The sequence below is a fragment of the Rana temporaria genome, chromosome 3, assembly GCF_905171775.1.
Source record: "Rana temporaria chromosome 3, aRanTem1.1, whole genome shotgun sequence".
NCBI lineage: Eukaryota > Metazoa > Chordata > Amphibia > Anura > Ranidae > Rana > Rana temporaria.
This window is the reverse complement of record NC_053491.1, coordinates 468,859,882-468,875,272: the sequence shown is the minus strand read 5'-3', so window position 1 is coordinate 468,875,272 and position 15,391 is coordinate 468,859,882. Positions and strand designations below refer to the sequence as shown.

The window sequence follows — 15,391 nt, the reverse complement described above, 5'->3', positions numbered from 1 at the left end:
CAACCCCTAGACTAAAGTGACCAGATTTTTTAAATGTAATCTGGTGACAGATAAGAGGGCAGATAACCGGCTTGTTTTAAAGGGACATGGATACTGATAATTAGGGCACTTATTATCAGTGTCTTGATTATCAGTGCAGTCCCAACAGTGCCCACCAGTGCTGCCAATCTGTGCCCACCAGTGCTGCCAATCAGTATTGCCAATCAGTGTTTATTAGTGCCTTATTATCAGAGTCACCTATTAGTGCCTCATCAGCGCACATCAGTGAAGAAGAAAAATTACCTGTTTGCAAAATTTTTGAAAGAAAATATGAAAAAAGTTTTGTTTTTATCAAAATTGTCCATCTTTTTTCGTTTGTTTGTCAAAAAAAACAAAAAAAAAAATGGTGATTAATTACCACCAAAAGAAAGCTCTATTTGTGTGAAAAAAAAACTTGCAATGACCGTGCAATTGTCATTCAAAGTGTGACAGCGCTGACAGCTGAAAATTGGCCTGGGCAGTAGGAGGTAAAAGTGGTTAAAGCGGGAGTTCAACCATTTGTTTTTTTTTGTTTTTTTTTCCCTTAGCTTCCTGCTCGTTTTGTCTAGGGGAATCGGCTATTTGTATTAAAATATGATCCGTACTTACCCGTTTTCGAGATGCATCTTCTTCCGTCGCTTCCGGGTATGGGTCTTCGGGAGCGGGCGTTCCTTCTTGATTAACCACTTGACCACTGGGCACGAAAACCCCCTTAATCACCAGACCAATTTTCAGCTTTCGGTGCTCTCACAATTTGAATGACAATTACTCAGTCATACAACATTGTACCCATCTGAAATTTTTGTCCTTTTTTTCCCACAAATAGAGCTTTCTTTTGGTGGTATTTGATCACCTCTGCGGTTTTTATTTTTTGCGCTATAAAAGAAAAAAGACTGAAAATTCTGTAAAAAAAAAAAAAAAAAATCTAGTTTCTGTCATATTAGCAGGTTATTTCTCACACACAGCATATGCATACTACAAATTACACCCCAAAACACATTCTGCTATTCCTCCCGAGTATAGCGATACCACATGTTTGCGACTTTTACACAGCGTGGCCACATAGAGAGGCCCAACATGCAGGGAGCACCATCAGGCGTTCTGGAGCACCCAGGCCAATTCTGACATTTCTCTCCTACATGTAAAAATCATCATTTATTTGCTAAAAAAATTACATAGAAACCCAAAACATTATATATGCTTTTTTTTCAAAGACCCTAGAGAATACAATGGCGGTTGTTGCAACTTTTTATCTTGCACGGTATTTTCGCAGCAATTTTTTGAACGCGTGTTTTTAAAAAAAAAAACAGTTTTGTGCTTAAAAAAAAAAAAAAACAGTAAAGTTAGCCCAATGTTTTTGCATAATATGAAAGATGAAGTTACGCCGAGTAAATAGATACCCAACATGTCACCCTTCAAAATTGCACACGCTCGTGAAATTGCGCCAAACGTTGCTACTTAAAAATCCCCATAGGCGACGTATTGCAAGGTATTGGAGTATTGAGGGTATTGCGGAGTATTGGGGGGGTATTGCAGAGTATGGGGGGGTATTGCAGATTATGGGGGGGGGTATTGCAGAGTATGGGGGGGGGTATTGCAGAGTATGGGGGGGTATTGCAGAGTATGGGGGGGGTATTGCAGAGTATGGGGGGGGTATTGCAGAGTATGGGGGGGGTATTGCAGAGTATGGGGGGGGGTATTGCAGAGTATGGGGGGGGGTATTGCAGAGTATGGGGGGGGGTATTGCAGAGTATGGGGGGGGGGTATTGCAGAGTATGGGGGGGTGGGTATTGCAGAGTATGGGTGGGTGGGTATTGCAGAGTATGGGTGGGTGGGTATTGCAGAGTAAAATAAAAAAAATGATGAGTGCAATACTCTGCAATACCCCACCCCATACTCTGCAATACCCCACCCCATACTCTGCAATACCCCACCCCATACTCTGCAATACCCACCCCCCCAGGGTGGGTATTGCAGAGTATGGGGTGGGGTATTGCAGAGTATGGGGTGGGGTATTGCACTCATCATTATTTTTTTTTTACTGCAGAGTATTGCGCAGGGATGGCTGGATCTGTGACTGCAATTGTCACAGATCCAGCCCACAGTGCGGCGGCTGCTGCTGCCGCCCGATCCCCCCCCCTCCCTCTCCTCTCACACTGTACCGAACGGTACAGAGAGGAGAGGGAGGAACCGGCGTCATTACATGACGCCGGTTTGTTTACAAGTGATCGCGCCGTCATTGGACGGCGCGATCACGTGGTAAGGAGCCGCTTCCATTGGCTCCTTACCGCGAGTGCTGTTGCTGCGGGTCCCGTAGACCCGGCGAGCACCGGCGATCGCGTGTGCGCGCCCGCTCGGGCGCGCACAACGCAGTCTCTGGGAGGACGTACATTGACGCCCTCCTAGAGTACAGGAACCGCTCTGTAGCCGTATTTTGGCTATAGGGCGGTTACCAACTGGTTAAAAAAATATAAAATGTAGCGCCAACCTATGTGAAAAAAATTTGTTTATCCACAAAGTGGCCCCAAATGGACAGACACCCTGTAGGGAAATATGTCCAAAAACTTCACTGGGTACACGATGGGAAAAAGATCATATATACCATGAACAAAAAACAACTGATGATCACGGTTAAATATGAATAAGTGAACCAACAAAGGTAAATAAAGTAATTAATAAGTCCTGTAAAAGTGTGTGACCACAAATACAATTTATAATTGAAAAAGTCCCATGTATATATGTGGGGGTGGTTCTTTATGATACATTCATAGCTTGTGACTACGTTCAGGGAAATATCTGAACGTAGTCACAAGCTATGAATGTATCATAAAGAACCACCCCCACATATATACATGGGACTTTTTCAATTATAAATTGTATTTGTGGTCACACACTTTTACAGGACTTATTAATTACTTTATTTACCTTTGTTGGTTCACTTATTCATATTTAACCGTGATCATCAGTTGTTTTTTGTTCATGGTATATATGATCTTTTTCCCATCGTGTACCCAGTGAAGTTTTTGGACATATTTCCCTACAGGGTGTCTGTCCATTTGGGGCCACTTTGTGGATAAACAAAATTTTTTCACATAGGTTGGCGCTACATTTTATATTTTTTTATTTTTGCACAATTATCCATTGGTATGTTGGCTGCCCACAACCACTGATATATAGTATACATTTTTTCCGAGTAGCGCAATATTTTTTGTATATATTTACGTTCCTTCTTGATTGACAGTCTTCCTAGAGGCTTCCAACGGTCACATCCATCGTGTCACTCGTAGCCGAAAGAAGCCAAACGTCGGTGCGGCTCTATACTGCGCATGCGCACCGACGTTCGGCTTCTTTCGGAAAATCGTGACGCGATGGATGCGACCGTCGGAAGCCTCTCGGAAGACTGTCAATCAAGAAGGAACGCCCATTCCCGCAGCCCATACCCGGAAGTGGCGGAAGAAGATGCATCTCGAAAACGGTAAGTACGGATCATATTTTAATACAAATAGCCGATTCCCCTAGACAAAACGAGCAGGAATCGAAGGGGAAAATGTGTAGGGTATGGGTGAACCTCCGCTTTAATGTAAGCACTGAGCTTGTTCTATGTATTGTATATGCAATGTATAGGGCATTAAATTAATAAATGTTCTATCCTTGATTATTTATTTTCTTTTTCAGAGGGTACTCCTATAATTACCGCACTACAAACACGGGGTCCTCATCGAAGCCCGCGCCGCAAACTGCCCTCCCGCGATACGAGTCAAGTAACAGTATCTCTAAATACGGCAAGAACGCCTACGTCTAACATTAGACCTCAGCTCTAAGACTTCACTGTCGTGAATGTACATTTCTGCCATAACATGCCGTCGCGTCATAACCGCTCATCTCAAGGTTCACTTTTCATCATTGGTCCGCCTTCATTTTCAGTCACCATGCGTCAACGCATCACTGCACTTACCAAACCCCAAGGAGACAGTGTTTTTTTTTCTGGAGTCGTTTATCATTTTGCCGTCTGTTAATGTGGCTTGATGCCAAAAAAACTCATCTCATCTCGTCTTCAATGCCCACATTAGACCTCTTTCTGCTCCGGAAAAATGGGGCAAAACCCTTCTACATGGGGAATAGATATTTAGCTATTTATACTCAAATGCAAAGGATGTCGAGTTTTTGTTTTTAGGTGTTTGTGCAAAGTACATTTTAGTAGAGCACCGGTTTAGTTGTGAAGACATCTTGTTCATGGACTGAACACAAAGACTCCATGGTAAGCTTCTTAAAGTGAAATCAGTCAACATTTTATTGTACAGATTTGGCCCTCTACTCAGGGACACCATCCAGATTCCTTCACAGTAATTCTGCCGGTCCTGGAATGAATGATTGCATCAATTTTCTTGGCAAAATCATGACGACAGATGGGCGAGCATCCAACAAGGAACGTGTGGGGCAGAGGTCATATACCGTTCACCCATGTTCCTCCATATTGAACTTGTTAGGCAAAAGGATTACATGTGTCATGTATCCAGAAATTGTATTAGAAGATAGTTTGTTTGCTTTGTCTACTATTTTTTTTAAATTGCATAATGATGATTGATAATTAATATATGGAAAATTTACTGACACGCAGTTTTTTCTATCTGTGATTAATCTTTATTGTGTTTTCTAAAAAAGAAGCTGGTTAGATAGTGAAGTGATCTTCACAAGAAGGGGGTTCTTAGTTTTTCATCAGCTGATGGAGCTTACATAGAGGCATAGGGGCAGATTCACGTACCTCGGCACATATTTCCGCTCGGCGCAGCGTATCTAAGATACACTACGCCGCCGTAACTTATTTATTTTTTTTCGAATCCTCAAAGAATTTGCGCTGTAAGTTACGGCGGCGTAAGTGTATCTTTGGCGGCGTAAGGGCGCGGAATTTAAATGGATGTGATGGGGGCGTGTTTTATGTAAATACATCGTGACCCAACGTAAACGACATTCTTTTTTATCGGCGCATGCGCCGTCCGTGGGGGTATCCCAGTGCGCATGCTCGAAATTAAACCAAATGCTTACGACGGTGACATCATTCTACGCAAATCCCTATTCGTGAACGACTTACGCCAACGACGTAAAAAATGTAAAAGGCGACGCGGGAACGACGGCCATACTTAACATTGAGTACGCCTCATAATAGCAGGGGTAACTATACGCCGGAAAAAGCCGAACGCAAACGACGTAAAAAAATGCGCCGGACGTACGTTCGTGGATCGCCGTAACAAGCTAATTTGCATACTCGACGCGGAATTCAACGGAAACGCCACCTAGCGGCCGCCGAAAAAATGCACCTAAGATCCGACGGCGTACTAAGACGTACGCCTGTCGGATCGATCCGAGATGCAGTCGTATCTTGTTTTGTAGATACAAAACAAAGATACGACGCGCAAAATTTGAAATTACGCGGCGTATCAAGAGATACGCCGGCGTAATTCTTTTGTGGATCTGCCCCATAGTGTAGTTGCTGCTTTTTGTTTGTATTTGGTAACACACTTGCAATACACAAGGCTTTCTAGAGAGATCCTTTCCAAGTTTCCTGGAAAAGATTATCATATGTTCGTGGCAGCACAAGTTTCTGAGGTGGTCTTTAAAGAGGGACGGTGTTCTGCCGAATAAGTTCCCCCCGGCGGATAAGGACCCCCCCTGTACTGCGTAGGCGCGGCGCTTACGCAGTACGAACCTCAACCGAGCCTCCGAAAATAGCCTAATGCCGCGTACACACGACCGTTATTAATGTCCTAGAAAAAACAATGGGCTAGATTCACGTAGCCCGCCGTAAGTTTGTGCGGGCGTAGCGTATGTTATTTACGCTACGCCGCCGCAACTTAGACGGGCAAGTGCAGTATTCACAAAGCACTTGCTCCATAAGTTGCGGCGGCGTAGCGTAAATCAGCCGGCGTAAGCGCACCAAATTCAAATTTGCAAGAGGTGGGCGTGTTTTATGTAAATAAAACATGACCCCATGTAAATGACGTTTCTAACGAACGGCGCATGCACCGCTCGTGAAAGAATCCCAGTGCGCATGCTCGAAATTCCGCCGCAAATCGTCAATGCTTTAGACGTGAACGTAATTTACGCAAAGCCCTATTCGCGAACGACTTACGCAAACGATGTAAACGACGCAAAATTCGACGCTGGCCCGACGTCCATACTTAACATTGGTTGCTCCTCATATAGCAGGAGCAACGTTACGCCGGAAAAAGCCTTACGCAAACGACGTAAAAAATACCGCCGGGCGCACGTAGTTTCAGCATACATGTTTGGTCGTGTGTACGGGGCCTAAGTTGCGCGGTCGTATCTATGCGCCTGATTCTTAGAATCAGTTACGCATAGATTTCCCGTAGATCCGACAGGCGTAACTGTTAGGCCGGGTACACACGGACAAACATGTATGGTGAAAGCGGTGCGTCGGACCGTTTTCACCATACATGTCTGCCAGAGGGCTTCTGTACGATGGTTGTACACACCATCGTACAGAAGTCCGCGCGTAAACAATACGCGGGGCGTGTCCGCGGTGTCGCCGCGTCGATGACGCGGTGTCGCCGCGACAATGACGCGGCGACGTGGGCGGGCCGCCTTTAAAATGCTTCCACGCATGCGTCGAAGTCATTCGACGCATGCGAGGGACGGCGGGCGCCTGGACATGTACGGTAGGTCTGTACTGACGACCGTACATGTCCGAGCGGGCTGAATTCCAGCGGGCTGTTTTAAAACAAGTCCAGGAATATTTGTCTGCTGGGAAAAGGCCCGGCGGGCAAATGTTTGCTGGAATTCGGCCCGCTCGCGCCCACACACGACCAAACATGTCTGCTGAAACTGGCCTGCGGGCCAGTTTCAGCAGACATGTTTGGTCGTGAGTATGGGGCCTTACACCGTCGTATCGTAAATGCATATTTACGTTGGCCGCTAGGTGGCGCTTCCGTCGAATTCCGCGTAGAGTATGCAAATTAGCTAGATACGCGAATTCACGAACGTACGCCCGACCGACGCAGTAAAATTACACAGTTTACGTTAGGCTTTTCCCAGCATATAGTTGCCCCTGCTATATGGTGGCGTAAGTGCGGCGTAACAATGTTAAGTATGGCCGTCGTTCCCGCGTCGAAATTTGAAAAAGTTACGTCGTTTGCGTAAGTCGTCCGTGAATGGGGCTGGACGTCATTTACGTTCACGTCAAACAACAATGACGTCCTTGCGGCGTACTTTGGAGCAATGCACACTGGGAAATTCCACGGACGGCGCATTCGCCGTTCGGGAAAAATGTCAATCGCGTCGGGTCACAGTACAGTTACATAAAACACGCCCCCCTGATCCAAATTTGAATTAGGCGGGCTTACGCCGGTCGATTTACGCTACACCGCCGCCACTTACGAAGCAAGCGCTTTGAGAATATAGCACTTGCCCGTGTAAGTTGCGGAGGCGTAACGTAAATCAGATACGTTACGCCCGCACAATTTTACGCGGATGTACGAGAATCTGGGGCTAAGTGCAAGAACAGGGTGCACCTAGACCACCTCACATTGTATCACTCATATTGATCACACCTACCTATCCCATTGATTAAAAAAAAAGTTAGGCATACACTGGTTAGGCCTATTATCCTTAATTAAAAAAAAACGGTCTGCTGAGGTATCCGTGCCTAAAAAAATAAACTCATTGGAATCCATGCGTCTGGCACCCTGCATGTAGATTAGGGGTAATAACAAAGTAAATAGGATGAATACGGGGAAGGGAAATTTAGAAGGAAGAATGAGGGGATGGAGGAAAAGGAAGGAAATCAGCCAGTAAGGCTTAAAGGGATTACTATAGGCAACACTGTAGTGATCAATGGAAAGGACAAAGATACATTTAAGTGAATTTATTTGTATCAAAAATATGAAAGATAAGCATTAAATATTACAAGTTACATAATGGGTATTAGGTTGCCATAAAGATAAGTTGAATGTGGCTACCTTAAAAATTACGAATAAACACTAGGAATTAGAAGACAAGACAGGGACGAACATTTAACAGGAAACGTGATCCGGACACGTGGTGTTCAGACCGATCATGTATTGACACTCGAGTAAATATGAATTTTAATGCAATGAACAAATTAGTGAAATGAGAGGAAAATGCAATGATAATCCACTCTGCAAGATCAAATGGAGTGTCAATAATAGATGGTGGGGCTGAACACTGGCTTGGTGGGGGTAGATTAGGGGGCCAGATGCATGGATTAGGGGGGACCTCGTATGGATTGGCCGCCACTGATATGCAGTCTTTATAGGAGAGAGATTGATAGAAATTGGCCAGCGGCAGGAGATGTTCTGGCAAATTTCTATGTGCCGGTCAAGGCGGGCCTATTAACGTTGAATAAAATGGCGTGTGTTGCTGCTAAAACTACATGAACGTATGGGATGCTGTTGCTGTATGTAAGCCAAACTAAATGTAAAACAATTCCACATCCAAATGCTGTATGTGCTGCCAGCGCATGCTGTCACTGAGACTGGCTGCAAAAATTGCACTGTTCTGTAACACCATCACGTAGAACGCAACGTAGAACTAAATGCATTTTTTTTTTTTTTTTGCCCTCTGTGTCCCATACGGGAGATTTTCCTTCACATCCTGTCCCATAGCCACAACAGGAAAGGAGAAGAAATCTCTTCAAAGTGAGGAAATTCCTGGTTGTCCTCGGTGAAAGATTTCCCCTCTATTACTGTTCTGGGGACAACCCAAAATTTGGGACTTTCTTTCACTCTTTTCATGATTAACGGGACAAATAAAGAGAGTGGGCCGGATTCAGATACCTCCGCGTATCTGTTCGGCCGGCGTAACGTATCTACGATACGTTACGCCGCTCTAACTTTGGGTGCAGGTTCTTTATTCAGAAAGAACTTGCTCCCTTAGTTACGGCGGCGTAGCGTATGTGTTGCGGCGTAAGGCCACGTAATTCAAATGGGGATGTAGGGGGCGTGTTTTATTTAAATTAAGCTTGACCCCACATATTTGACTTTTTTTTGAACGGCGCATGCGCCGTTCTTGAAAACATCCCAGTGCGCATGCTCGAAAATCCGCCGCAAAACGTCATTGCTTTCGTCGTGAACGTAAATTACGTCCAACCGTATTCACGAACGACTTATGCAAACGGCGTAAAAAATTCAAAACTCGGCGCGGGAACGACGGCCATACTTAACATTAGCTACCCCTCATATAGCAGGGGTAACTATACGCCCGAAAAAGCCGAACTCAAACGACGTAAAAAAAAAAAAGCGCCGGGCGGTCGTTCGTTTCTGAATCGTCGTAACTACTCATTTGCATAATCCTGGCGTAAAAATACGGAAGCGCCACCTAGCGGCCAACCTGGAATTGCAGCCTAAGATCCGACGATGTAAGACACTTACACCTGGCGGATCTTAGGGAGATCTATGCGTAAATGATACTCTGAATCAGTCGCATAGATACGACCGGCCGAACTCAGAGATACGCCGTCGTATCTCTTTCTGAATCCGGCCCAGTGAATCTCTCTAACTGGGACACAGATGACGCTCTTTACACCAAAATTTTAAAAAAAGTTTTGCCTTTTTTTTATACTTTAAAGCATCCCCAAGTACGTTATTTAAAAGATTTGTGTATTTACAATTTTGGTCTCGGAGCCACATAAAAAGAACCTCACCTTCGCTGTACAGAATTTTTCAAAATAATTTTGGTCCCCCATGGCAGTGCCCAGCTTCCCATGCCTTTTTTATTATTATTATTACTCTATTAGCCATAAAATTGCCCAAAAATTAACAACATGACATGCCCTCACCATAGACTACAATGCGATATGCCTCCAAGTTTTGGTTCACCAAATTTCGAACAGGATTCGCCCAAAACCTTGGCAAATCAAACCTGGGCAAATTCACCCATCACTAGCCATGCTTACTACAAGCCCTCTATTTACTGACTTACTGTTTTTCCGTCACCCTTTGAGGAATGTTGTCATCGCATTTCTGATGTGTTTTGGATGTTAATAACAGGGACACTCAGGCTGGTGTCTTTGGTGTCAGATTTTTTAATAATTACACAGAAATAGGCATTTTTATTTAATAAGTGTTTATCTAATTTGTATTAAATATAAATGTACAATAAAATATTTTATACATACAGAATCAGTATGACCTGTGATTTGCGTTAAATTATTTTACATAACCTGTAATTTTCCTAAAGGTGGCACCAGACAATTTTCTTTTTTTCTGCCCCTGTCTTTTCACAGAACGTTCTTTATGCCACACATACTAAGATGTATACAGTCATATGAAAAACGAAATATTCAACCCAATGGAAAATGTCGACTTTTCATCACATTTACAGGCAAACATTAGGGGGTAGATTCAGAGAGAAGATACGACGGCGTATCTCCTGATACGCCGTCGTATCTTTGAGTCTGGCCGGTCGTATCTATGCGCCTGATTCATAGAATCAGATACGGCTAGATTTGACTAAGATCCGACCGACGTAAGTCTCTTACGCCGTCGGATCTTAACTGCATATTTACGCTGGCCTCTAGGGGCGTGTACGCTGATTTACGCCTAGAAATATGTAAATCAGCTAGATACGCAAATTCACGAACGTATGCCCGGCCGACGCAGTACATTTACGACGTTTATGTTAGGCTTTTCCCGGCGTATAGTTACCCCTGCTATATGAGGCGTATCCTATGTTAAGTATGGCCGTCGTTCCCGCGTCGAATTTTAAAAAGTTACGTCGTTTGCGTAAGTCGTCCGTGAATGGGTCTGGACGTCATTTACGTCCACGTCGAAAGCATGACGATTTGCCGACGTCATTTGGAGCATGCGCACTGGGATTCAGTCATGGCCGGCGCATGCGCAGTTCGTTTGGCGCGGGGACGCGCTTGATTTAAATGATACACGCCCCTACCCGCCAAATTTGAATTACGCCGGGTGATTTACGCTACACCGCCTCAACTTTACAGGCAAGTGCTTTGTGAATAAAGCACTTGCCTGAAAAACTTGCGGCGGCGTAACTGACATACGTTACTCCAGCAGAAAGATCCGCTGATCTTTCTGAATCTACCCCTAGATCTTCATTCAAATAGTGTCTACATAAAAAGATGATGCACTTCAATAGAAACACAAGATAAGTGTATTCCAAAAAATATAAAAATATCTAATGGTGTACTGATAATAAAATAAGTACACCCTTAGCATTAGAAGCTAGTATTGCCCCCTACAGCAGGCATGCCTTCATGTAGACATTTTGTGGCCACCACTCTCTCACATTGACATTTTTGACCACTTCTCCATGCTAAATTCCTTTAGTTGCAAGAAGTTTGTGAACTTCCTGATTCCAAATCCCCATGCAAAGTTTCAATGGGAATACAATTAGGGCTTTGGCCAGGACAGTCCGTAACCCTCTATTTCTTCTATTTGAGACATTGTATTGTATTGTGTTGAAAGGTTCATTTCTGGTTAAACTTTAACTTTTGGACAGATGGCCTCGCATCAGGGGCGGACTGACCATTGAGTCACTCGGGCACTGCCCGAGGGCCCCATGCCACTAGGGGGCCCCATCAGGGTTGCCAGGCTCAGTAAAACCAGGGACAGTATGTAAAAATCTATGTTTTTTTTACATCTGTCCCTGATATGTCCGAAACCGACATGCTTTTGATGTGAAAATCCCGAGATTTTAGCTGCCCTGCCTCTGCACTGCCTCCTGGCGTGGTGGCCATCTGTAAGCCCAGGGGCCCCATAATCTTCTATTGCCCGGGGGCCCCATGAGTTGTCAGTCCGCCCCTGCCTCGCATTCACATCAAGTACACTTTGATATGATGCAGGATGTATAGTTGACTGCAAGCTGCTTAAACCCTGAAGTATAACATTTCCACCACCATGTTTCACAAATGGTATAAGATTATTTTGAAATGCTATCTTCGGTTTGCAGCAAACATGTCTACTTTTACTCTGACCGAACAAACCTATATTTGTATGATCAGTATTCAGCATATTGTTCTAGAACAGGGGTAGGCAACCTTTGGGAGGTGGCGATCTACCTTGACAATATGGGACAGATCAAAGATCCCCGGGGAGCTGCACCCTGTTTTGAAGATAATAATTATTTTACTACCAATAAAAAGACAACATAAAGAACACATAGTGCCAGATTCAGGTAGATCGGCGCATCTTTGTGCCGGCGTAGCGCATCTCATATGCGCTACGCCGACGAATCCCAGAGAGGCAAGCAGAGTATTCACAAAGCACTCGCTCCCTACGTTGCGCCAGCGTAAAGTAAATCATTCGGCGTAAGCCCGCCTAATTTAAAGTAGGTGGACTGTGGGCGTGATCCATTTAAATGAACCGTGACCCCATGCAAATCATGGTCCGAACGAACGGCGCATACGCGCGCATGCTCAGAATCACGTCAAACATACTCCCTAAGATACGACGGCTCAATGCCTACGACATGAACGTAACCTACGCCCAGCCCCATTCACGTACTACTACGTAAACGGCGTAAAATACGACGGCTGTTCCGTCGTCCATATCTTTGCATGGGATGCGCCTCCTATAGGTGGAATAACTTTACTCCGGACGGGGTAAACCCTCATGTTTTTTCACCTTAATACATCCTATGCATTAAGGTGAAAGAATATTTACATGGTTAGGACACATGTTAATACATAAACACCTATTACACATCTCTACACACACCAGAAGTAGCCATAGAGCCCTTTCCAGCCATACGCCGTCGTAACTCTGAGTTGCGGGGTCGTATCTATGCGTATCTTACGCATAGATTTCCCTAAGATCCGACCGGCGTAAGTGTCTTACACCGTCGTATCTTAGGCTGCATATTTACGCTGGCCGCTAGGTGGCGCTTCCGTATATTTCCACGAGGAATATGCAAATTAGGTAGTTACGCCGATTCAGAAACGTACGTCCGCCCGGCGCATTTTTTTACGTTGTTTACCTTAGGCTTTTTCTGGCGTAAAGTTACCCCTGCTATATAAGGCGTATCCTATGTTAAGTATGGACGTCGTTCCCGCGACGAATTTAGAAAATTTTACGTTGTTTGCGTAAGTCGTTCGCGAATAGGGCTGTACGCAAGTTACGTTCACGTCTAAAGCATTGACGATTTCCGGCGTAATTTCGAGCATGCGCACTGGGATTCTTTCACGAACAGCGAATGCGCCGTTCGTAAAAAACTTCAAATACGTGGGGTCACACTAAATTTAGGTAAAACACGCCCACATCATCCACATTTGAATTAGGCGGGCTTACGCCGGACCACATACGTTACGCCGCCGTAACATACAGTAGGGCGCAAGTTCTTTCTGAATACGGAACTTGCGCCCTAATTCACGGCGGCGTAACGTATCTGAGATACGTTACGCCCCGCGGATAGATACACCAATGTATCTGAATCCAGGTCCAGGCCTGTGCATCCAAGTGGTAATGACCCCCGGTCATGAAAGGATTAAATAAAAGAGGATGCAATTCAAATGTAAATATAACAAATTTTTATTGTGTGTTCATGAAAGTATAATTATACCTTTCTGACTACATATACTCGGATTAAACCAAGAGTCCTTTGGTAAAATCAATTGGCCAGAAGTGAAGATCTAGTGATCCTCTCGCCCATTCGCTGACACACTTTTGACACACTTTTGACCAAGAGATTCCAAGCCTGCCCACCACGGCAAGGTAGACTCTTCTAGGGCAGGACCTAAACTAACTACACTAAGCTACCCTACTGGATGGAGCTGTCAGTTTATGCCTTCACATCCCCTCTTGTCTATGTCCCCTTGTCGTCGTCCCCCCCCCCCCCGGTTCATGGAAGGATCCATGTTCTGTGGTCTTCTTTGGAAACCTTTTTCCTGATGTAGATGGCTTAGAGCTGTACAACCCCACACCCTGAGTGTCAACCTATCGAGTTCCTCCCATGGTATGCCCAATACCCCCCTACCCCTCTCATGGTCCCCTATTCTCTACGTCTCCCCCCCCCCCCCAATTGTCCATGGAAGATCCATGTTCTGTGGTCTTCCTTAGAAACCTATTTCCTGATATATTTTTGTACAGCCCCAAGTGTCCAACCTATCACGTTCCTCCCATGGTATCCCTATTGCTCCTATTATGTCCCATCTTGTCTATGCCCCCCCATTGTCCCCTCTAGTCTATGCCCCCCCCCCATTGTCCCATCTTGTCTATGCCCCCCTCCATTGTCCCCTCTTGTCTATGCCCCCCCATTGTTCCCTCTTGTCTATGCCCCCCCCATTGTCCCCTCTTGTCTATGCCCCCCCCCATTGTCCCCTCTTGTCTATGCCCCCCCTTTGTCCCCTCTTGTCTATGCCCCCCTTTATTGTCCCATCTTGTCTATGCCCCCCTCCATTGTCCCATCTTGTCTATGCCCCCCCTCCATTGTCCCATCTTGTCTATGCCCCCCCTCCATTGTCCCATCTTGTCTATGCCCCCCTCCATTGTCCCACCTTGTCTATGCCCCCCTCCATTGTCCCATCTTGTCTATGCCCCCCCTCCATTGTCCCATCTTGTCTATGCCCCCCCTCCATTGTCCCATCTTGTCTATGCCCCCCCTCCATTGTCCCATCTTGTCTATGCCCCCCCTCCATTGTCCCATCTTGTCTATGCCCCCCTCCATTGTCCCACCTTGTCTATGCCCCCCTCCATTGTCCCATCTTGTCTATGCCCCCCCTCCATTGTCCCCTCTTTTCTATGCCCCCCATTGTTCCCTCTAGTCTATGCCCCCCCATTGTCCCCTCTAGTCTATGCCCCCCCTTCATTGTCCCCTCTTGTCTATGCCCCCCCCCATTGTTCCCTCTTGTCTATGCCCCTTCATTGTCCCCTTTTGTCTACCCCCCCCTTTGTCCTCTCTTATCTATGCCCCCCCTTCATTGTCCCCTCTTGTCTATGCCCCCCCCTCCATCTTCCATTGAAGATCCATAAAAATAAATAAAATAAATGATATCATACAATCCCATATACCCAATTCTATACCCACAGTTGATCCAGAGGAAGGCGAAAAACCCCAGCAGAGCATGATTCAATCTGCTACAGCAGGGGAAAAAATTCCTTCCTGATCCCCCGAGAGGCAATCGGATTTTTTCCCGGATCAACTTTACCTATAAATGTCAGTACCCAGTTATATTGTGTGCATTTAAGAAAGAATCCAGGCCTTTCTTAAAGCAATCTACTGAGCTGGCCAGAACCACCTCTGGAGGGAGTCTGTTCCACATTTTCACAGCTCTTACTGTGAAGAAACCTTTCCGTATTTGGAGATGAAATCTCTTTTCTTCTAGACAACCCCTCTTGCCTATGTCCCCTTGTTTTGTCTCCTTCCCCCCCCCCCCCCATGG

General features: G+C 45.4%; 1 protein-coding gene across 3 annotated transcripts in view; it reads left to right on the top strand.

Annotated features, from left to right (window-relative positions):
- CLDN15 (claudin 15) overlaps positions 1 to 4,631 on the top strand; it is a 163,775-nt gene extending 159,144 nt beyond the window's left edge. For all 3 annotated transcript variants that reach the window (XM_040346927.1, XM_040346926.1, XM_040346925.1), the window contains exon 5: positions 3,694 to 4,631. In XM_040346927.1, the coding sequence (XP_040202861.1) occupies positions 3,694 to 3,820 (127 nt within the window). In that variant the 3' untranslated portion in view covers positions 3,821 to 4,631. The remainder of the gene's footprint in view (positions 1 to 3,693) is intronic.
- The last annotated feature ends 10,760 nt before the right edge of the window (positions 4,632 to 15,391 follow it).